At 41.4% G+C, this 24,716-nt stretch overlaps 1 protein-coding gene across 4 annotated transcripts; it reads left to right on the forward strand.

The window, feature by feature from the left end:
* The first annotated feature begins 538 nt into the window (after nt 1-538).
* Nucleotides 539-24,382, forward strand: cgnb (cingulin b). Of its 4 annotated transcripts, none has more exons than XM_065470698.1 (20): nt 539-716; nt 5,032-6,192; nt 6,288-6,376; nt 6,560-6,629; nt 13,031-13,128; nt 13,233-13,365; nt 13,450-13,662; nt 15,861-16,009; nt 16,884-17,004; nt 17,269-17,481; nt 17,703-17,801; nt 18,437-18,694; nt 18,781-18,951; nt 20,372-20,533; nt 20,785-20,874; nt 20,993-21,076; nt 21,159-21,277; nt 21,442-21,550; nt 22,404-22,567; nt 22,717-24,382. In XM_065470698.1, the coding sequence occupies exons 2-20, from the start codon at nt 5,062-5,064 to the stop codon at nt 22,814-22,816; spliced, it is 3,573 nt and encodes a 1,190-aa protein (XP_065326770.1). In that variant the 5' UTR covers nt 539-716; nt 5,032-5,061; the 3' UTR covers nt 22,817-24,382. The 4 variants fall into 4 exon arrangements, with proteins under 4 accessions (XP_065326770.1, XP_065326772.1, XP_065326773.1 ...); XM_065470700.1 differs by having other exon boundaries at nt 539-674; XM_065470699.1 differs by lacking the exon at nt 539-716 and adding an exon at nt 1,144-1,271.
* Nucleotides 24,383-24,716: the final 334 nt, after the last annotated feature.

A 24,716-nucleotide genomic window follows, 5' to 3' on the forward strand; every position in this document is an offset into this window, starting at 1 on the left:
ATAGAAGCTACATTTCTTAATCATATCTCAGTTTTATATTTTCCCACTTTGTTTTTGACCATTTGTGTAGCTTTTACATGGTCGTCTAAAATGAACAATGTTAATTAATTATCACAACTATTCTGCATTTTACTGTTCCATATTGGCAGATACACATTTATTTTGAACCTCCTGCATTCAGACGTGTCACTCCAGATAACCCCTGGATACATTTTGCAAGTAGAGTTTAAGGATCTTTAACAAAACAGACATCAAAGGATGGAGTTGCATTGTGTAAAAACTTTGATAGTGAGCTGTATTGGATGTGATATATTAACATATATAAATACCACCAACTCAAACGCCATTATCAGCATGATTAAGAGATTATTTACCGTAAAACCTATGCATAGATGAAATGGGTCACACTCGATGTAGTGTATTAACCCCTGATGTGCAGGGATGTGACCGATCCCAGGCAGCAGGCTCCTCCCCCTCGGTCTTCCTCCCAACCAATGAAGGCGGCACTGAGGCGGGACGCTCACTATCGGATGTGCTGGCAACAGGTTGTACTGGTAGCAGGGGAGAGTTACCCCTATGTTATCGGTTCACTGAGTAGCACCTTCTCATCCCACCAGCACTGTTTAGCGCTGCTGCTGCTGCTGCTTCTTGAAGGACTGTCAAATGCAAGATCCGTAAGTGAGGAGGATCATTCAGCATAAAGATCATTTTTACAGGTGCAGTAAAATAACCATCTATGTGTTTGTCGTTGTTTGTTTGTTTTTTTCTTTTTAAAAATTAAACCAAATGTGAGTGAGCTCTGTTTTGCTGATGAGGCATTTTACAACATTTGGGTTTGCGCAGATGGACACCTGTGGCTTTGTGATTGGATTTGGCAGCCGCCCTCTCGTGTTCGGCTTTTCCTGTTCTTGATAATGAGCTAAACCAAAAAAAAAAAAAAAACCCCAAAGCCTTTTATTGTAGGCTGTCAAGCGTTTTTGTTTGTTGGGTTTCTTTTAGGTTTTTTTGATGCTCGGTGTGCGCTCACAGCGCTGATGCGCGGGCTATAATCGGATCCTCAGGCGCTGCGTAAAGAGGATATGAGAGATTATTATGGCAGGTAAAAGCTACAAATAGGCTGCGACGACGTCTCGCTGGGAGGCAGGTGCGTCGGTTGTTTATCTTGTTGCTCCGCTCGTGGTCCCAGTGGCCCGTGGAAAAGAGAGAGAGAGGGAGGGGAAAAAACACAAGACTGTGGTTTCGACGCGCACCGATACTGACTGACCGGAAAGGTGGGTGTGACGCAATTAATCCACGAGTACACAGGTGCTCGGGTTCCATTTAATGGTTAAACTTGAAAATGATTATTTGTCGTATGAGTCAAGGTTTGTGAATTAAGTGTACCGTGGAAATACAAAGCAGCCTTTGTAGCGCTTGGAGTAGACGGACGTGGCGGAAAAGTGGGATAAGCCTCATGACAGCTCACTAAAGTTTACAAGCTGTTTTAAAATCAAGTGTTTACTTGATTTTTGTCTTAAAATAAATTGCCCCAGAAATAGTCCTGACCTCAAATTTATGCTCCAAGCTCATTTTGAGGTGTTTGGGTAAACATGCGCCTTTAATGAGGGAATATTATTACCATGTTGTTGCTATTTTAGACCACAGAACTGCCCCCTTTCTTCTCCCAACACACAGCCCCAAAAACTAGTTCTTCTGCTGTAGATAGTTTGATGTTTTTTGTCATCAAATGAATATTTTTCTCTTAGTGTAATCATGGTAATGTGTGCGATTTTTACATAGGCTAGTTGTATAATGTAAATTATTTATTACAAGTAAGTTATGACCCACACAAAGCCATCCATGTGTGAATCGAGAAATACTGAGAAAATATTGCAAAACCATGAGAATGATATCATAATGTGTGTTTTGTTGGTGTCGTGGGGCTGGAGTGTTTGTAGGATTTGAATGTCTCAGGGATGTCAGTTTACATCATAGCCCAGACTGGAGAAACTCTTCTTTTAACTAAACATTTAACTAAGCAACAAATTCTATTTCAACAGTATCTCTCTGTTTCCTCCATGATAAATGTGTAAAACAGCAGAAAAGGTTCTGGCAGCTCATTGCGCAAACTCTTCTGTATTTATAATAATTTTTTTTTTTTTTGTCTATAGTAGAAAGTTTCTATAGTAGATATTGGAAAACAGGAAGTGTCATTTAATTGTTTATCTATTGTGCAACTATTTGGTGTAGTATGAATGGCAAAAAGGGAGGCCTTTATCATAGAAAAAGCTGTAAAATTAATGAAACTGCAGTTAAAAGTTCAAAATCTATCCCTTTCTTCACATTCTCCAAAGCCCTCCACTGGGCTGGATTGGAGTCTTTGCTGGGCCAATCCTGGATTCCGAGCCTTATGTTTGACACCCCTGCTCTATAATATTATTTGACTGTAGGTGTACTTGGATATGTGTTTGTATCTTATACTTGGCCTATTGTTATGTGTACCTGGGACTGCAGATGGTGGCTGAATCCGATACAAGACGTCTTTTGTCTGATGAGTTGCAAGAATAAAGAAAGAAGCTGGAATTTTAATGTGCAGAGGTAACAGATTTCAGCCACGTCACTAAACTGTAGTATCAAAACTCGTCTCCTTAACATACTTGTGAACAAAAGAAACTGTGGGATAAAAATGAAGCTGATTATGGTGCAGGAACAGCACCGGAGGAAAATTAGAAGAGCCGGCCGAGTGAGGAGAAAGAGACCAGAGATGGCTGATTGGCCAGTTTGGTGGCATTCCTGTGTCTGTTGACACAGCCAATCCTTGTGCATGAGAGAAACAGAGAGAGTATGAGAGGAGGTGAACCAGTTGTCGCCAAACAGTTCTCGGCTACTGGCTGGTTAACAACAGCTGTACAACAACTGAGCCTTTGTGTGAAGCCGAAATAGCCAAGAGAACATAAATACACCTGAGAGATTTCAGTGTAAGGGCTGAGCGCCTGGGCAATAATACAATAGGCATCTTCCCTTTAAAAAAAAAAAAAAGCAAGCACAGATTTTGCTCAGGCATAGGCCGTTGTTTTGCCACACAACATGGTCTGAAAAACTGGTTGCTTGATGTTTGATTTATCTCGCCCCGCATTCCCCACTTTATCTTTCAGTTTTTCCGCATGTGTAGGCTTTATTGTTGATGCTGACCATGTCCTCAATTTCTTTTAATCTGTTCTTATTATACAAATGCAAACCACGCGCAATGCTGAAAGGGAACGTCCGGAATCCTGAGAATGTTTTTAAGGGAAGACAGAGTCCCTTTGATCTGCTAATCTAACCTCACTGGCGGTCGAGGTCCTGCGTGTTACACTGTAACCAGCAGTCAAGGACGGTTACATTTTAATCAAAACGAGAGGACAAATGAGATGATGGTGAGCTAAAATTAACTTTAGGAGCACCTAAATACATGCAGGAGAAGGCAGAGAAGGGTTTTAATATGATCACATGCAATTTCATGTTTTTCGCTTGCAATGAGAGTGAGAGGAGTGATGCTTATTCACTCGACTACAACCAGATGGGGAATGCACAGCAGGTGGATGTGTGTATGCACAACCTTGCATATTAAAGTAAACAGTCTATGCCTGAGTGGCTCTGCTCTGAAGTTTGGTGGCAGGAGAGGGGGAGCCCATTCCTCGCATAGCCCCTTGTGTTTTATGCTCCGCGGAGCCTGGACAAAGGGAGGAGTATTCACCTTCTCATGGCGTTCATCGCCGAGCTCATCAGACTGTAAAAGGTGGACTTGGTTAGGCTGTGCTCTTAATATTATGGCTGACTGAGTCACTTAAATTTAGTCTTTAAACGCAAAGTCGAGCTGCAATTCCAACCATCTTGAGCGCTGCGATGGTTCTCTTTGTCAAGTTTGTAATATACACATTATCTTTGGTTTGACATTGAAAATAAGTTTCTGCAGTCATTTAGTGTTGCACTTCTATAAATTAAAGGTTGTAGCCCTGCAGCAGGTGGTGGTGTACCCCCTTTTCGTGCTGTCAGCTGCCATAGGCTCCAGCCCAACCACAACTCTGAATTAGAGAAGTGGAAGAAGGATAAATAGACTCATATAAAGCTGAAAGACTCTCAAAAACAGCTTCTGTTAAAGCATGCACTTTCTCATATTGAATCAAATATCATCCTTTTGTTTGACCCTCACTGATATTCCTCTCAAATACGAAGAGGGTGGCAGCATTTTTAACCTCCGAACTAGGATTCATTTCTCCTTTTAGAAAGTTTCTTCAGATGTGCAGAACCGTTACAATAACTCTGATCACAGACAGAAGTTTATGGAGACTTAATGGTTAAAAGTGGTGGATTAGATCTTTAACTTGATATTAAAACTTGTGTTTTAAATAAATTGTAGTGCTAACTGTCAGAGTATGGGGTTGAGTAGACTCTGTTCCACCTTTTTTTCTAAGTTTTAAATTAAAATAAGTCATTTAAATGTTGCATTGCACTCATAATCTGAATTATAATCAACTGAATGACCCTCTTTTTGTATCTTGTGTTTGTTTTGTTAACATTTGTACAGAGTGTGACTGTATAAATAAGAGGCTATAAACCTCCAGGTGTCTCATACAGAACGCCTCCTGCAGTATTTTTCCTTCTTACAATAGACACACCCTCTGGAAAAAAGTAGGCCTCGACCTGTACAAAGAGGTGCTGAGTGCCCCAGTGGCATATTTGGCATGGCACGAATACAATACAGTTCTTGCTGAGAAGGAATTCAACTTGTAGAGCAGCAAGAGAAAATGATAGTTTCATCAAGATATACGTGCAATGTGATATTTTTGCCCAGTTATAATGACTCCACCTGGGAAGAAGCAGGCAGTGTACACATCAACAAGAAAACAGGCAATGAGAATTTAATCTTCAGGATGTCTGGTGTGTGAGAAAGATTTTAAAAATGGTGTCAGCAGTTAGTCTTCCGTGTTCATGCAATAAATGTCCTTGTTACTTGTTCCACTGAATCACCTGATTTGCATTCCTGCTTTTTTTAACCCCTTGTTTGCTCAGGCTGCTTGCACCAAAAACCAGGAAGTGAGCATGAGTAGCCTGTCTGCTGACAGGAAGACGCCGGTGGATCATGGCGTTCAGATCCGCTTCATCAAAGACCTCCATGACACAGGCGGCGTTTATCCTGATAAATCCAGGGGAAACAACAGTGCGGCGACTCCTTCCAACAAATATGGTGTGGCAGTGAGGGTTCAGGGAATCTCTGGGCAACCTTACGTGGTCCTGAAGGATGGAGAGAAAGGCGACTCATACGGAGTTCAGTTAAAAACCCCCACCTCCAGCTCGGGGACACCGTCACCGTACAACAGCCTTCCAAAAATTAATAAAGTTCCAAAAGAATTCTTAAATCCCTACACACCTGTTGATAACTCATCACAGTCCCCTGTTTCCCCAGCAGAGGATGAGGATGGGGAAATTTTTGGGAGCCCTCTCAAAAGACCTCCAGGGGATGGTCAAGCAGGGACACAGGGCGAGGAGGAGAATGGGATGGGCAGAGAAAAACAGGTAGAGAAGCCGAAAGCTGAACCCCTACTCAAAGCGACACCTAGTGAAACAGAGAAAAACACAGACTGGACAAGTAAAGGAACATATAACGAAGCAGGACTTAAATCTGTCAAATTTAACCCCGTGGGACCCAGAGGGGTAAACCAAACTAGCTCTGGTTTCACCGGCTCTTTGGGGAGGTACAGTGATAAGAAACCAAATCCAAATTCTTTGTCACAGTCATTCCCCGAACCTCCAGTATCAACCAACGAGGAGCCTGTCCCTGTAATCGACACCAACTCCCTGGCACCCATCAACAAGCTCATCAGTAAGTTCAACAGTGGAAAACCGGGAAGCACCCAACAGACCAGAGGGCGCTCTGGAGCGAGGCAGCGGCTCGGATTTGAAGAGCGGAGAAGGTCCACGAGTCTTGACGCTCGAAAAGTTGTTGAGCCGGAAGTTTCCCTCCCCTCTCCAACTCCGAATCCCTACGCTTCACCCCAGTTTACCTCCTCCAGCATTGAGCTCAAGACCCAGGCTACTCCAACAAGTAGCAGCCTCGGAAAGAGCCCTCGATCTGTTGCCAAGGTGACAGCTTTCGAGGCTCCCAAGTCAAATTTCAAGTTACCAGAGAAGTTTACTGCCAAGAGTACGCCTCCAACTATAGCAAAAAAGCCTGTAAGTAATAATGATGCAGAGCCTGAGCTCTTAGCAAGAATTGAGCTGTTTGTTTTGGGTTTATTTTCTTATCTTAACTGATTCTCTCTTTGAAGGAGACACTTCCTAGAAGTCAAAGTGCAGAGATCATGGGTGGGGGAGATACTCCAATCAAGCAAACTAGCTTCAACATCCTGAAAAACAGGTAATTAAAACTACATGATAAATTTAAAAAATGCTCTACTTCTATTGTTTATGTGGCTTGTTTTAACAGATTGTTCATTTAACTGTGTCATATTGTATTAAAAAATAAGGTGTAACTCTCTAAATTAGCGAAAGGCCACAGGTAAACTTTTTTCATTCTCTGTGTCTGATGTTTCCTTTGTAGCATCGGTGACAGTGAAGGATTCCTTAAACCAAAAGTCAACCCCATTGCTGAAACAACCAGCAGCTTAAAGGTATGACACAGCCTGGGTTATCTAACCACAGAGAGTATAAACTATATGGACTATGGACATGGCCACAGGTGTATAAAATCATGCATCTATCCATGCAGTTTGCCTTTACAAACATTTGTGAAAGAATGGGTCATTCTAAACACTCAGTGAATAATAGTGTGCTGTTGTTATAGGATATCACCACTGCACCATTGCAACAAGTCAGTTTGTGAAATCTCTTCCCTCCTGGATATTCCACGATCAGCTGTGGGTGGCGTTACTAAATGAGGCTCCTTGTCATAGGCGATTTGTTTTGACCGCTCTCTTGTGTTCATGCTAGCTAAAGTGATTTAGCTTCATGGCCTTTGTGGGATTTTAAAATTGTAAAAAGAAAAAGAGATTTTGCTCATTTTGTCCATCAGTTAGGTTTGCAGTGGTGATGAGGAGGTCAGGCAGGAGTCTCTGTGGTCTGTGATCTTCACAGTCAACAGTGTGATCTTTAGAGAAAGTAGAAAGGAGGTGGAGGTATGCACTGGAGAGAAGAGGAATGAAAGTCAAGTCAGGATAGATGGGTGTGAATCAGATGGAGAGGAGAAGATGCAAAAAGCAGAGGCAGTGAAGGTGGATGAGTTTCAACACCTTGGATCAACCATGCAAAGCAACAGACAGCGCAGAAGGGAGGTGATGAAGAGAGTGCAGGCAGGGTGGAGTGTGTGGAGATGAGTGTCAGGGGTAATTTGTGATGGAAGGATAGCTTCAAGAAAGCAGATAAAGATGGTAAGATTTTCACTGTGAGTGATCCAAATATACAAGATTAGAAATGAGTGTATCAGCGAGACAGATGGTTTGGACATGTGTTGATGAGGGATGGTGAATATATTGGGGAAAAGATGCTGAAGATGGAGCTGCCAGGCAGGAGGAAAAGGGGACATCAAAGAGAAGATTCATGGATGTAGTGAAGACGAACATGCAGAGGGTTGGTGTGACAGAATAGGATGGTAGGGATAGCATAAGATGATGGAAGATGATCCACTCCTAAAGGAGTGACTCCTAAAGGGAGCAGCCAGAAGAAGAAGAAGTAGGCCTTTCCTTTTATTCTAGTAATTTTTAACAGTAATCATGATAACATGAGTCAGAAAAGCAGGTACATGCTGGAGACACGCATAAACGCATTGTTTACACATTTAGTTAAATACGACACATCATCTTTCTACCATCCATAGTGTTTTCATATTCCCACATGAACACAATGAAGTGAAACTCAAGAACTCCAACCACGTCAGCAACACTTGAATGCTTGGATAATGTTTTTATGTTTACATCGAGGTGCCAGCAGTATACTGTGGTTTTGTTTTGGGGATGTCTAACCTACATCTCAGAAAAAGTCAATTATCTTAATGCTAAAAGTATAAAAAGACATTAATCACATATATAATTAAAGGTAATTTGTTTAGCTTTTAGTGTAGATGTTGCATGTTGGTTAGACAAATTGTCATCTCTTGGACGGGAGCTGTTTTCTCCCTTCATCTTGCAGTGAAGCTAGCAGATGGTTGGCAGCCTGAAGTTTCTGTTTCATTCATCTTGTCTCCTCGATCCTCTTTTGGCAGGCCAAAAAACTTGAAAAGTAAGGAGCAGGCTGACATTCCTCTCCCCGTCTTGGTGCCATGTTTGCTGCTTTGCGCTTCTTGTTACGCCTTATTGAAACAGATTGTTCCACACTTATGAGAACACACACGCTTCCTCCTTTAAATTAGCATCTTTTTGAATAAATCTGCATACAGAAATGATTCCTTTGTGGGCTTACCTTCTCATATTACATGCCCTTGATTATGTATGATCCCTTGTTATGTACTTCTCATTGTGCTTGTGACCATGGCTGCCTGTGAATTATTTTGCCCATCTTGTCTCTTGGCAACGATGCACCTGCAGAGGAAAGCACAGTGTGGTGAGAGCGCAGTCATTGAGAGGCATCAATAATTGAGTTGGAGTGGAACCCTGCACCAGCTCGGGGTTGGCTCGCTGGATGGGACAGAGCCTCCTCTGAGGGGTCTCGTTGTAAAAAAATATCCTTTTATTGTGACGTTAACCACACTGTCCACTTTAGTATATTGCTGTGGCTTTAGTGGCTTATTCTTTTTAGCAGAAGTCATCTCGGGCTCTTCAGCAGCTACTGAAAAATCCACAAACGGCATCAAGCCGTAGGATGAAAGAGTCTCCTTTTTTTTTCTTCTTTTTATTTTCAAGGCTATTTATTCTCCAGCTCTGCCTTTAAAGCAAAGTGCTGCTTTTGCCTGTATCAAACCTCAACATAAGATCAGAGCAGGGATACATGATTGTGTTTCCAGAGGGAGATATTTTTGATGCAACCAGTGTCCAGATTAAAACTGACTAATAATTAGCCCTTCACATTTCCGAGAGAAGTTTGTATTTTGAGCTGTATTGACTTTGTGTCACTTCACTGTCAGCACACTCGTGTCTCGGCTTTCTCAAAGTGCTTGCGCTGTGTTTTGAGTGTTTTACTGTGGTGTTACCAGTTAATGCTTGTTAAAGGGAAACTTGTTGAGATTATACACTGACACCCTTTCATCTGTGTTGGCTTACTCGAGTCTAACATTGCTAATGTATACTTGCTTGTTTGCATACAGTGTGAAAACTGTTGTCTGTTTGTTGACTCACAAAGGTCACATTCACATGTTGTGACCTGCTAAACCGATGAGTGAAGATTCGATTTTATTTACATTTCTAGAGAATTTTACTTCATACTGACAGACCATGTTCAATTAAAAAGGTGAAACTACTTGTCTTCGAGGTAACTAAGTTAACAAAGCCCCTGCTACAGATAGCAATGGTAACCCGCAATCAGGATTAGCTTTTGGGTCTGATCACTCAAGCCGCTAGCTTTGTCCACATGTCTTTTGTAGTGTAAACATTCATGTGCCCCGATGCTTTGCCATCACGGACGTAACAGGAAGATACACTCAGCAGCCACTTCATTATTAACACCTGTTCAGCCAGTCACATGTCAGCAACTCTGTGCATTCGGGCATACAGACATGGTCAAGACGACCTGCTGAAATTCAAGCTGAGGATAAGAATGAGTAAGAAAGGTGGTTTAAGTGACTTTGAGCTTGGCGAGGTTGTTGTTTGGCGTATTTCAGAAACTGCTGATCTGCTGAGATTTTCCCACACATGTCTAGGGTTTACAGAGAAAGAAAGAAAATATCCAGTGAGCTGCAGTTCTCTGTGTGAAAATATCTTGTTGAACCCACAGGTCATAGGAGAATGGACAGCCTGTTTCAAGCAGATAGCAGTGCAACAGTAACTCAAATAACAATTTGTTGCAACTAAGGTATGCACAGAAGATCATCTCTGGATACACCAAACATGAAGGTGTGCTACTGCAGCAGAATACCACACCAGGTGCCACTCCTGTTAGACAGGAGCAGAAAACTGAGGCAACAATTCACCAAAACTGGACAACAATAGACAAAAGAATGTTGCCTGGTCTGGTTTCTGCTGGTAAGGTCAGAATTTGGCATAAGCCAGCTCGTGCTGAGTGTGTAATGGTGTGGAAAATTTTCTTGGCACACTTTGAGCCCCTTAGTGCCTGCTGAGCATAATTTAAACACCACAGTGTAATGAGTATTGTTGTTGACCATGTCCATGCCTTTATGACCACACTGTGCCATCTTTTGATGGTTGCTTCCAGCACGTCACATCTCAAACTGTTTTCTTGAATATCACAGTGAGTGCACTGTACTCAAATGGCCTCCAGTCACCAGATCTCAATCGAATACAGCACATTTGTGATGGAACGGGAGACTCGTATCATGGAAGTGAAGCAAGCAAATCTGCAGCAACTGTGTGATGTTATCACATCAATATGGACCAAAGTCTCTTAGGAATGTTTCCGGCACCTTGTTAAATCAGCACCATGAAGAATTAAGGCAACAAAAATAAAAACATACAGTGAGTGCACTGTACTCAATGCAGGATGTGTTTATCCATTTCGTCATCTGCCCTTTTTTGAATCACAAATTTATTTTTCCTGCACATGTCAACAGCTTGAATAGCCCGTACTTCCCAAACTTGTTCTTAAAACACTTTCTTTCCTTTGCTGGTTCTTGTTAAACAAATCTGACATTTGGATAGCAACACAAGTGGTAACCTGGACGCCTTTGTGATACATGGAAAAGTCCTTGTAGAAGCAAGACTTGATGTAAAAGTTTGTTGTTGGAGAATAGATTTCAGTTCGGGATACTTCTAGTGCTCTCTCTCTCTCTCTCTCTCTCTCTCTCTCTCTCTCTCTCTCTCTCTCTCTCTCTTTCTCTCTCTCTTTCTCTCAACTGATGTTGAAATTACAAATGAATCATTTCAACCCACAACATTAAAATAAATACAGGTCATTACATAAGAAAAAGCTGTGTAAGTACCAGCTGTAATTCTTAAAGGTTTAAAATCTGAAAAGAGAAAAATCTTTTTCTTCTACGTTGATACTTCCTGTGTTTTAGAGTCCAGAAGAATGATCTGGTCATTTAGGCAAGAAATGTATCAAGTGTGAGAAGAAAGTCTTTCTTTCTTTTACTATTATTTAACCAAATATGAACCGTTCGCTCTTTCGACCTTTCTACAATCACGGGACTACAACCTGTCAGAGGCTGAATGCCAGCTGTGAATACTGATGTGCAGTTGCATTTGAATGTTTTCAGGGACATGAGCATTAGGACAACATCTGGCTTTCAATAATTTCTTTAAAAAAAAAACTGTATTTTTTGCAAATTTGTCACACTTACATGTTTCAGATCATTAGACACATAATATTATACAAAGATAAACCAAGTAAAAACAAAATATGTTTATATAAATGTTGATTTCATTTATCAAAGGAGAAGAGTTATCCAAGCCTACCTGGCCCTGTGTGATGCAATTGTAACTGTAATAATTTTGGCCCACTACTCTTGTTTTAATTCGGCCACACTGGAGTGTTTTCGAGCATGACCATCCAGCAGTTCTTTAGATGTCGTTGTGTGTTCTTGTGTGGCCCCCTGTATAAGTCATCAATACACTTTTGTAATAATTTTAATAGGCCAGTCGCTCCTGTGAAGGTTCAACGCTGTGCTTTTTCTCACTTTTCTCCATTTGTAGATAACGGCTCTCATCGTGGTTCATTGGAGTCACAAAGCTTTAAAAATTGCTTTGTGAGCCTTTCCAAACTGATAGATGTCACTGACTTTGTTTCTCAGCTGTTTCTTTAGATCGTGGATTTGTTGCTTTTTCGGATCTTGTAAACTACTTGATTTTGTCAGGCAGGTTCTATTTAAGTGATTCCTTGATTCAACAGGTCTGGCAGTAATCAGACCTGGATGTGACATGTGAAACTGAACTCAGTTTTCCCAAAGAATTTATTAATTCATGATTTAACAAGTGGGGCAATTACTTTTTTTAAATGGGGCATTATTCAAAATTTCCATTTTGCTTTTACTCAGGTTAGCTTTACGTAAATATTAAGATTTATCTACCACATCTTTAGGAACAAAAACAAGAAATTGGTAGATAAGTTTTATTCTATTTAGTGTTCTGAACTAAATGCAGGGTTAACATTATACATACCTCCAACACTGCTAAACTTTTGAACTGTAGACCCAGCAAGAAAGGCTCTTTGTTTTTTTTTTAATTGTTAATACACATCATTATACAGCTGATGCAATTCATACAGAGTGCTCAGAAGAGCTTACACTTATTCCCTTATTATTTTATCCTCTTTTAATTATCTTTTTGTGAGGATAGAGAGCAATGTCCCAGAACGGGATTATCTACAGTCTGTCCTGCGGGGGACGAGAAGAAAGTGAAAACAAAATATATCTTCATAATCAATCAATGATAAGTAACAGAAATGTGAAAGAGTCCCCCGAGGAGCAGAACCGTCCATGATCCTCGCTTTGTCTCTTTCTTCTCCGTGTGTGCGTCCTTGTAATGAGTGTGTAGGAGGATAAGAGGAGTTTCATGGGCAGGCAGGCTGCACTTATTCCCCCTTTTTCACTGAGAACTGGAGGCCTTTCCAAACGGCAGAGCGGTGTGGGCGAAGAGCGAGCTTTTTGCTGCTTCTCCGGCTCTTTTTTCCCCCTGCAGCCTGTCAGAACGAGCTGCTTCTGTGGGGAGAGCGTCTGTGTTGACGATATCTGAGCACACTGGCAGGGCTTGTTCTCCCAAAGATTTTTTGACTGTCAGAAACTAGGGCAAAGAATCCAAGCCAGGGGTTTTTCTTTCAGTGGTTAAGATAATACAGAGTGCATAATGCATTGCAAGGCCGAGAGTGGCACTAGCTCCAGCCTTCCTCTTTGTGTTTGTCCCTTTGCTGTTTTCTCCTCGTCTTACCTTTAGTCTCTTCTTCTCCTTGTGTGTGTATGTTTCATTTTCTGCAGAAGGGAGGATCTGATGGAAGCCTCAAAACAGGGAATCTTGAGGAACTTCAGGAGCAAATCAAACGCCTCAAAAAAGAACTGCAGCAAGCCCAGGAAGAGTAAGTGTGTGTGGTTTTAAAACAAAGCTCCAACTTTTTTGCTTCTGTGCTGTTTTGGAGCATATTTTCACTGTTGCAGCACTGATTGCGTGTGTGTGTTTCAGACTGGATGAAGAGCGTATCGCCAGAGAAATCGCAGAATCACGTCTGCACATACTGGAAGATCAGCTAGCTGAGCTTCAGGAAGAATTGAGGAGGGTTTCCGAAAACTCATCTCATTCAGACTTGATGCAGACGGTCAGGACGCTGCACAGTTACGCATGCACAAACAAACTCACCATTGCACCCATCTGAATGTGCCTTTTTTTTCCCTCTCTGCAGGATGTGGCCGCTCTGCAGGCCCAGCTGGCTGAGGCCACCGTGCTGCGCCAGCGTCTAGAAGATACGCTACACCAGCGAGAGCGGGAGTTGACGGCCCTGAAGGGGGCACTAAAGGAGGAGGTGGAGTGCCACGACAAAGAGATGGAGAGTCTGAGGGAGCAGTACAGCCAGGACATGGAGAACCTGAGAAAAACCATGGAGCAGTTCACACAGGTGGATGCCTCTGTTGATTATACGCAGATAAACAGTCACGCAGGCATGACACAATGTAGAAGTTGGAGCTCTGATTTTTCCAAATCGATCTCCGGAAGTGCACGACGCCACCACCACCACCACCACTCCCCACAAAAAAATACACATTACACCATTTTCTTTTCCAACAAATTTTAAAATGAAATTCCTTTACTAGATAACTCTACAGATGTCAGACTTGTCTTAGTTACGAAAACGATTAACACTGAAACTAGAGATGAAAGCAATTAAAACTCTGCAGCTGAGAGTCATCAGGGGCTGTCTTTAAAAAAAATCATAAATTTGTCAGAAAATACTGGAGCTGTTTGATGTGAGGTCTGTGATCTCTGCATGATTATCAGCTTCCTTAGAAATACATCTAAATTAAGACTTTTCCATCACCAGCTGTATGATTTTGGCTGAATTTCTTGAGTGTAGTCTGACCTGACAAGCTCTGGAAGAGAGATTTTATTTTGGTCAGTTAAAAACTAGAAACATCACTAGAAACAAAGAGTTAATGACACACTAGTAAGTGCCAATTTAAGAACAATAGGTTAACTATTAACTGTTTAAGCATTCCTCTTTTATCACAAAGTCAACCTTCTTCACAAAGATAGAGGCTTCAGGCAATAAACTCTGACTGTGATGGAAACAAAAAGAAACATGTGCACTCGCTTTATCAATGAGCAAAATCAGCACAAGTGTCCGGCATTTCCGTCTGTACTTTCATAGTGAAAAATATGAAACAGTGTCCTTTTTTATTTCTATTTCATTTCTACTTTGATCTTCCTTGTGATGCTGCTTCAGTGTCACACCAAGAGACTACAGATTATAAGATAATTTGCCTCTTCCTCCCTTGAGCCCTCTGTGCCAGGTCCAGGCAATATCTGTTATGAAAATGGAGCAAGTGTCTTTTATGGGGGGAGAGGGGGATGTGCCCCACTACTGGAGCTGCCTACAGTGGATCTAACATTTGTTGTCTTTGATTATCTGAAGGTTCAAGTTTGGCAGGCTGTCATCATTTAATAAAATCACTGTCACTTTTTTTAGTTAATGTATGACTAAAAATAGGCAGTTTGCTAATAACAACTAGGAGATTTACTGTTTTACATAATTCTCCTGCTAGTTTTGGATCCATGGAGACGAGGGTTAGCATTTGGGGCTTGTTGACAAGGAAGGAAATAAACTCTGGTTACAGGAAAACCTGCAATGCAGCAATCACAGTGAAAGTTTCTCTGTTTCCGATCACTGAGTGGATTTTTTTTTTCTTGTGACATCACAGTCATACGCAATTTCTTGGTACAATTGTCTTGGGAGAACAATCAGGTTATGCCTGTCAGGTAGTTTGTGTCCTGCATGAATTATTAAGGTGATGTTAACTTGTGCTTTGATGTTTTATCTGCCCCTCATTCACCCAGGCTTTATCTTGCCATTCAGTTTAATGCAGTCAGTGTTCAAACCAGGAGTCAGGGTATCACAAGGTCAGACTGAGCTTGGTGTGCAGAGTTAGAGAAAGAGAATTTTGCTGCTTGTGATTGCAAAGTAAAACTTTTCTAGCTGAATCTTTGGTAAAGTTTCTGTTTGCACCAGCCGACTGTTTCTGGGTGCTGCGGGATGTGGTGAAGAGGAAATCTGAAGAATATATGTATATACAGAAATAGATCATTATGCAGATTTAGGGGAAAGTAGCAGCAGTGTCAGAATAAAAAAGTGTAACAGACAGCCGGAGAGCAGGAAGTAAGCAGACAAAGCTGGCAGTTGCTTTTGATGAGGTGATTGATTTGGCGAGGGGAGGATTAAAGCAGTTGAATTGCTGTTTACACCGACCGCACAGTACCGACCGTACAGCACCCTGTCATGTTTACCTGATATATTACGGTGATATTTCTTATGTAGTATTCTTCAGATGTGGGTTGCTTGTTGATGAAGGTGCGAGCTGAAAGATCTGTTGTTTTCTTTTTGTTTTTTTTCTAATCCTGCAGGCTGAACATTTGTCAGAAAAAGAAAATAAATTAAATGAAAATGTGATAGATTTGAGTGCGTTAGCTCCTTTTGAATCACTGTGCTTTAACATGTCACGATAATGACGAGGTTAAATGAATGTGAGGACTAAAAGCATTTTAAACGCTCACTTTCACATCTCTAAAATGAAACTCTGTGTGCGTTTCCGTGCGCCTCAGTCTCAGGAGCAGATCGAAGAGGAGAGGGAGAGGGTGAACGCCTCCGTGTTGACACTAGAGCAAGAGCTGGAGAGCTGGAGAGATCAGGGAGAGCAGTGGAAGACAGAGCTGGAGGCCACCACGCAGGAGCTGCAAAAGACCAAAGAGGAGTTAGTATCACAAGTCCTGCATCTTCTTTTACATAAATGCATATATGATCGATCACCTCAGTGAGCAGCAACAAAGACATATTTGTAAACCTGTTAAAAAGCATGAATATGCATGCTGGTGCAACATGTTTCAGCTTTGGTCATGCATCAGAAACACTCTGTCACTGTCACATTTCATATTTCAAATGGGGAATTGGTTCAAATCATCTGCACTGCTCACTGAAAACTTTACAACATCCTGTGAGAAGAGCTCTCTATGCCTCAGTCTAATAATAATATATTTTTCCAGAGTTATTTTTAATGCCTGGCATGTTTCACTTGGCTTTTCATTCGGCAGGAACGAGGCGAACCCCAGCAGCCAAATGTGAGAGAGAAAATTAGTCTTGCTGTGTTTGGTTTGAGTAGTGTAGATTTAGCCTGGTTTCAATCAAAACTTGAGATCCACTCCCTGAAATTCACCTGTGAGGCTCCCATCAGAGTGGATTCTGTATCTGATGATGTCTGATTCGATCATTAGATCAGTGAACCCGTACTAACAGCAACTTGGCGTTAGCAAACCCAACTTTACTAAACAACTTTCCCCTGCTCATCCTCACTATCCTCATAATTTTTCTGTTTGCTGATGAAATTCTTCTTCCTTTAAATAAATAAATAAGCAAATGATAAATTACAGTTTCGTGTGCAATCTTAGAGTCTGAGAGTTTTTTGGTTGTGGTGATTTCATAGTAACTTTTACTCCCTTGTGCTTTGTTTGTTGCTTGCGGTTGCTGTTTTTGTGCAGCGTTTTACCCGAGCTGTATGCATATGTGTATTTCATTTATTTATTTTTTTAATGGCCTTGCTGTTTATAAAGTGACTCTCTTTCTTTTCATAGCTTGCAAAAATCTCGTTTGGGAAAGGAAGACTTGGAGGGTGAGCTAAAGGATCTTCAGGATTCATTGCTTGCCAAGAAGAAACAAACGCCTGCGTCTGATGATAACCGTTCTTTAGCAGAGGTAATTCAGCAAAGATTATGCTCAGTGTGTGGGTGAAATGCAGGAGCTCATCTCCTTTGTTTTACAGTATGTTTTACTCCCTCTTTTTTTTTCCTTTAATGTGTCACAGCAGCAGTGTGGGTGTGGGCTTTTGCTCTTTTTCTTTAAATTTTCCTGCAGACAGACATGCTCACACTCATATGCCCCTTATTAATACATTATTATGCACCCTGGTACATTCCTCTCACTCACACACATTATCCATCTCTGATTGCCCGTCCCTAGGAGCTTCGGTGTTGCCATAACGACCTGAAGAGGGCTCGCACCGATCTGGACAAACAAAGAGGTCAGCTGGACGAGAAAATCGAGGCACTTCAAGCTCTGAAGAAGGCGAGCGGAGAGAAAGAGGCCGCGCTTCAGTCCGAGATCAGCAAGTTGAAGGAGCAATTTCAGAAAGACAAGACTGAGCTGGAAAAGGCACTCGAGAAGGCAAAGGAGGTGAAGCATCATCTGGATTGTAGAAACGAAGCAAGAGTCTTACAGCATAAAATTAAGGAATCTTGCACCATTTGATGTTTAAAAATAATGCAGATATGGAAGTTTCTCTTTAGATTTAAAAAAAATAACAGAAAAAGTGTAGGCATCATGAGCATGTTCGACACGGAGAATAAAGCTTCAGTTTCTGTCTTCTCTCTGCTTTGATCCACTCCTGTCTACAGTCGTCAGCTGGTGCAGGAAGTACTGTGGTGGACCACGGCAACAACAACCTGGAGCTCCAAGAGACAAACAATCGCCTGAGGGAGAGGCTGGCCCGCATGGTACTGCTCAAAAAGCGGCTACAGTCCACAGCTGTACACACACGCAAAATTATGTAAACACATATACTGCACAAGAACAAAAGGAGTGTCCTCCCACACAGACACTATATTCAACCAAGTGATGTAAAAAGAATTACACACAAAAAAAAACCCCAAACCCCTTTAAGCACATAAGGCTTAGAAATCCCTCTGGGATAAATTTGCTTAAGATGAGCATTGTGGATTGTGCTGTATGTTGACTGGAACAGCTGTGTATTCCAGCTGTTTAAAGAGCTGTAATCTGTGTGTGGAGCAGTCTTTCACAAATCTGTAAACAGAATCAGTGCACAGCAATTTATCAAATATGCAGACAAACTGGACTTTTTATGCAGTCGTCACGTTAATGCTTCAAGTGCAGAACTTCGATTTTAACTCTGCTTTAAATATGAAAGCTTTTTATTATTTGCCATTCTCCTTGTTTTGTATGCCAACCAAATTTAATAACTCATTACAAGCCCAAATTATAAAATAATTTACATAATTCTCCTGCTTTTTTTGGCCCAGTGCAAGTCTTGACTTGTAATATAGTTTTTTTTCGAGTAATAAAAAGACAATTTAGTCTGTCTGCTGTGTTCATAGTTTGATATGCTCCCCAGACGAAGCTTCACTCCAGCATGCCTCGGAGCCCGGAGGACGAGGATGCCGTGGAAGCCCTGGAGGATGAGAACCGCTCCCTGAAGTCTCAGCTGGAGGAGGCCAAGAGAGGAGCCGCCCGCCTGAGCAAGGAGAGGGACGAGCTGGTCCGACGGTTGGAGGACCGAGACATGGAGAGGGAGGCACTGAGGAGGGGCAAAAGCGAACTGGAGGAGCAGAAGAGGCAGCTGGATCGGGCGGTTGAAAAGCTTAACAAAGAGGTGTGAAAGAGTTATGGATGGACGAATGTCTACACAGATGGAGATGTCATTTTCTCGAGTCTTTCTTAATTCTGTCTCACTCTCAGGTGGAGCTGATGATGGGAGATTCTCGTCACTCGGTAACCAACCTGCAGATACAGTTTGATGAATACAGGGAACGCTCGAGGAAGGACCTGCTGGAGGCGCAGCGCAGCAGTAAGGACAGGCTGGCCGAGCTGCAGAGGGCTCAGTCCAACCTGAAGGCTCAGCAAGAAGAGGTGAGGAAAGATGGCTATAGAAATGTACAGGATGGTAGCTTCAACTGCTGCTTAGCTGACACAGTAAAGGTGGGCAGATCGATCTAAATATTGATACCAATGCTGCTATTGCTATCAGATCGATACTTTGTTTCTATCCTCTAAGTTCAGTATGTAGCAAATTATCTAGTAAATTATTGTTTGGAAATGAAAAAATACACCTGAAACATTCACTATAAAAATGTCTGAACCTTTTCCTGTTGACTGTTACTATTTGATTTGTAACCTACAGCACATTTAAACAACAGAAGTTGACCTAAAGTTCTTTACAGACAGACACATTTACATTTCAAGTCTCCAAAAATTTCAGTTTCAAACCATAATTAAAAGCTGAAAGGTCTCTTTTGTTGCGTTAAATAATTATTGTGGAAAGTAAAAATGATAGTGATTTAAACCAATGATTCATCTGCTAAATCACGACACACTGCTGTCTCCTACATGAGCTGCCTTAATTGGTTAAAAGTATCGGCATCTGTGTCGCTATCGGTTTTGGCAATAACCTGTATAACCCTGTATTTATTTGGTATTGGATTAATACCAAAATTTACAGTATGACACAGAACTGTGATGTGTAAGCAAGTAACAGCGAGTGAGCTGGATTCCATCGTCTCATTGGTGGATGTGAATCTTCCCTCCCTCCAATTGGTTGATATTTTTCACGTGTTTTCATCAAACAAGTCTTGTATACACATTTTAATCTATTTAAACCTATTTGCCTCTCAGCATCCCTGCCTGACTGTCTGTCTGTCTGTTTCTGAGTGTGGATATTCAGTAACAGTAACACAGACACATTTTTGAGTCAGTTATCTGCTTCTATGTGAGGTTATACTGCAGTTCATATTAAAACCATCACAGTTTCAAGTCTTTCAGCTGCCACTCACACTTTAAAGCTGCCTTAAAACCCTGCCTTAGTGGATTTTTTCATCAAATATTGACTGCTATTTGTCTTCAGTTTTCTTAGCCAGCCTATTTATCTCCAACTTTATAGCAGCAAGCAAGTCCGGCAGTAGCAACAATCCCACTGCGGTTTCTCCAAGAACTGCATAGTTGAGTTTTAGTGTCTAATATTTTTTTGCTGAAGAGTCGCAATTACTTATATGGGGCATAAAATAGATCAAAACATTTGGAGGAAAAATGTGGTGAGATACTGAAGCTGTTGAAACTTTAAATAGAAATTTATGGAAACATCACATTCGCAGAAGGTACATTTAAGTTTCTCACAGTGAAGAAGTGCGGATTCTAAAAAGAGCAGCCATGCCCATTAAACTTTGAGGTAAGCCTGGAGGGAGTTATGAAGGCAAAAAAAACAGAGAGAGAGGGGAAAGAAAAAATCCATGAAAATAGAAAATTTCATAAATAATACTTTGTATCTTTTATCCAGGTTTCTCGTCTGAAGAAGGAGCTGCTGACGTGCAGTGAGGAGAGAGACAGCGCCCAGCTGGAGAGAGACCTGCTCAACAACCGCCTCAAACACTTGGAGAGCGAGTTCGAAGCAGAAAAGAGCACGCACACTGACCGTGCCCGGGAGGTCAGAGGCCTGGAGGTAAGGCTTCAAGGTCAAAGGTTATAACCCCGGAGTTATGGAGGGGATTAAGGGGTGGGTCAAAAAATGGAGATCAAGTGTTACAAGTGGTTTGGGAGTCATGCACGGGATGTCGAGGTGTCAAGTGGCTTTGAGAGAAATGTGAATATGCGTCACTACACATTTACTTACGTGTGTGTGTGTGTGTGTGTGTGTGTGTGTGTGTGTGTGTGTGTGTGTGTGTGTGTGTGTGTGTGTGTGTGTGTTCATAGGATAAAATTAAAACCCTGGAGATCGAGCTGGATGAGGAGAAGAGTAATGTGGAGCTTTTGAACGATCGCATTACCAGAAGCCGAGATCAGGTGCGACATACATTTGAATACACATGCAAATAAGCAGGAGTCATTTCACTGTAATATACATTTCATAACTTAACCTGCTCACTTTATCTACATATGATTATGGGGTTTTTTTTCTCAGGTTGACCAGCTTCGTTCAGAGCTCATGCAGGAGCGTTCAGCCAGACATGACCTGGAAATGGACAAGAGTGCACTGGAGAGACAGGTACGCACGTACACAGATCTTTAAAATGGCTTCTTACAAAATGTGTGGCTTGCTAGTTGTCACACTGTCACTCTGCTTGCAGATGAAGGAACTAAAGTCTCGTGTGGCAGACATGGAGGGACAGCCTCGACCCTCGGCTGGAATCACACTTCTAGAAACCAAAATTCAAGAGTTAGAGGAGAAACTACACAGTGAAGAAAGGTATGACTAAACAGGTCATTTTTGAGCACTATTAATGACATTCACTATGCAATCACTACAACACTTGGGAAGAAGAATAAATGTTTTTAAGTGCTAATGCATACAGAATAAAAATTTCAAAATGTCAAAGAATGACGTGGTTCATTCTGAATTTCCACATGCAGAGAGAAGGCCACTATCCAGGCTTCTCAGAGGCGGACGGAGAGAAAGCTGAAGGAGCTAAATGCCACATTAGACCAGGAGAGGAGCCAGCACGTTGAGCAGAGAGATCAGGTAAATATGAGGATTTGCATGCTCATTGGCTAGTGTTTGCTTTAAAAACTCAAACTACTCAAACGGGATATAACCATTTAAAGAAACAGATTCACATTTTGGGTTTCTTGCTAAAGGTTGCATGAGAAGATGAGATTTAACCACCTAAAATTGGTTTAATGGTGGTTAGTTTAGCAGAAGGAGCTGATACCAAACCACCTGTGACTTTTTTCCACACTTCAGGTTTTGATTTTAATAAATAAACAGGAAATTGAACAGTATGTTAATCAGAGACCATATAAGATCTGTTGGTAGGGAATTTATGACCTTCTAGCTAGTTATTTTCTAACTTATAGTCTCTTTACTAAGCTTCCTTAAAAAGATGGTAGCCTAATAATCCCCTCCTGTATATGTAAGCGCTCACCAAACCTTACAAATAAGTGCATTTTTAAAAATATTAAACTTTTTGAGTTTTCTTCTGTGAAATGTACTTTTTAAGTTTTCAAACTCTGACTTTGTACTATTTTACCAACTTAATAACTGTGTTGTAAGAATTATCCAGAGATAAAGTTTGAAGTATGCCTTCTGCTTAACCGCTGATGCAGTTTAAACAGTATTTAATTGCTTACATCATCACTAATCTCATCTGCACACCTCCCGACCCAAACCCAACCTTACTCGGGTGCTAAAATGCTCCCTGACCTCCCGTCTGTCATCCCTCCTATATGTTACCTCAGCCTTCATAGCTGTTGTCACTCCCTTACAAACCCACACATCCAGTGATGCTGATGCCTTTAACCCCCAGCTCTACTCCTTCCTTGCATCATCTCCTCTGTCCCCCTTTAACCCCCGTCCTCTCCCTCTCCATCCCCAGTTGACGCTGCGCGTGAAAGCTTTGAAGCGTCAAGTCGACGAGAGCGAGTTAGAGGTGGAGCGCTTGGAGGGAGTCCGCCGTAAAGTTCTCAGGGACTTGGAAGAGCAGCGGGAGCTGCAGGAAGCACTGCAGGCCAAAGTAACAACACTGGAGAGTGAATTAAAGTAGGCCTTCTCCTTCGTCACTATGAAATAATGTGGATTTCTACATGACTCGTGTGCATAAATGCTCTTTGCACTAGGTGGCACTGTGTAGTAACCAGCTGAACAGTTAGTCAGTCTGAATGGATTTTCTGTTGCTTTCTTTCTCTCAGGCGGAAGTCGCAGCAGGCACATCGCTCGACTCTGGCCTCCTCTGCTTTAAGCTCTGAGGACGAGGACGGTTTCTATGACAGCAAAATCTCCTCTGAATGAGAGTCCTGAACGAGAGCGACCCACACACCTCCAACTGCTAAATGACAATGACTACTAGCATGACAAGACCACAAAACTTTTTTACTCTTGAGCATAAACACATTTTCTTGTATGAGGTTCCACTTGTGCCAAAATTATGTTTCCCTTGTGTCTTTTCAACTTTGAGCTTTAAACCTGCTGTGTTGCTGAGCTTTCCATCACTGTGCAGAAAGATCATCTGAAAATGTCATGTAGCCAGCACATTCTCAAAATGTCAACAAACCACTGAAGCTGTGTCTGAAACTAAATCCAGAACACAGCTTGTGTAACTGAGGTTTTGCCATCAGTGAGTCATTTGTCGGCTGTCAAACGACAGCGAGATGACAGCAACGCAAAAGGACGACATAACAAAACAAAAGGGAGCACGACAAGTCAGAACAGCATCAAACAACAGCGGTCAAACAGCAAGATGTTTGAACTGAAACGGCGTGACGTGACCATAATTTTGGCACATAACGAGCCTCGTATGTGCACAGAAATGTATTCAAGTCCTCAGTTTTGTGAAGTCATTTGCGCCTCTCAGTTGGTTTTATTTTCAGTTCGGCGGTCCAGTCCAGAGGCGGGCGGCCGTGATCATTACACTGCATTTTTGAGCCTTCTGATGTGATTACGATCACGCCAGTGCTGTCACGTTTTATCATTCTCGATCTTTCGTTTCTCTTTTACATTGAGAAGAATTTACAGCTGCTGCAGATTTCTACTTACTGTGCTTCAACTTGTGTTCTCAAGAAACTTCTTTACTGTGTTTCTACAATAATTACTGTTTATTACAGCGGTAGTATCTGACATTGTGGTACCGTTTATGTTCCCGTCGTACGGTAGATGTGTAGTTTCATATCACAAACCAAGAAACAAAAAGGCTTTGTTTGCTTCTGCATGTTAAGTTACTTCTTGTCAGTGTTTGAAGCTCTTAGTGTTTCTTTGTGTATCCAAAGTGATGTAATGTTTAGTTTTTTTGTTTTACTTTGAATGTGACTATTACAGGCAACTTAATCTGAGCCTTCATTTTTACACTGGATAGCCGAGCATACCTGAAGACAATCAAGTACACATACAGCACTTTGTAGCTTCAAAGACTAAACTTTTCCCCGTGATGCTTTTCTACTCCACCCATCGTATTTCTCATGCGGTTTCATGTGCATGTCTTCACTCAGATGCCTTAAAAATGAGACCCATATTTTTATTTTAATTGCCGCATGTGTTCTGTTTATAAGCTGCTGCTGTAATGATTTAAATAGTATTTTATATGCTTGCCTTTGCTTGCGTCTTCCTCTATTCGTCCCCTGTTGGAAGAGAAGCAGATTTCCTACTTTTCTTTTGCACCAGGTTGTTCTAAATGTTGCTTTTAGTCTCCTAAAAATGTTTTATTGGTGTTGTTTATAACACGTTAAACATGTTACGTTTGTGACACATTTGTTTATACTGGGGCAATTCAGTAACAATGGTGTTAAAGTTAAGATGAGTTTATTAAGCTGACATATGGCACAAAACTTTGTAAGGTTCCCAACATTTTGTGTACAATAAAATAAAGAGTATGAACCTTGCTGCTTTTATTTCATAATGTAAATCTTCTACACTCTACCTATGTTTCCATATTTTTACTGCAATGATTTCAAAAGCCTGTAAACTCTGCGGGTAAAATGTTAAAAGAAAAGATACCGGAGGCATTTTAAACATTTATTACAGATATTAGAAAGATGCAGAAAATAAGTCGGAGAAACATGCTAGAAAGATTTGTATTCAAATTGTAATTTGTAACAATGTGTTTGAGAGTTAAAAGATATGGCATAACCTTTTTAAGTGGTAAAACAATAATTAGGTGCTCATAGACTTCCTGCGATCATTCCCCTTAGTCCTTTGG

The sequence above is a fragment of the Pelmatolapia mariae genome, linkage group LG22 (genome assembly GCF_036321145.2).
Source record: "Pelmatolapia mariae isolate MD_Pm_ZW linkage group LG22, Pm_UMD_F_2, whole genome shotgun sequence".
Classification (NCBI taxonomy): Eukaryota; Metazoa; Chordata; class Actinopteri; order Cichliformes; family Cichlidae; genus Pelmatolapia; species Pelmatolapia mariae.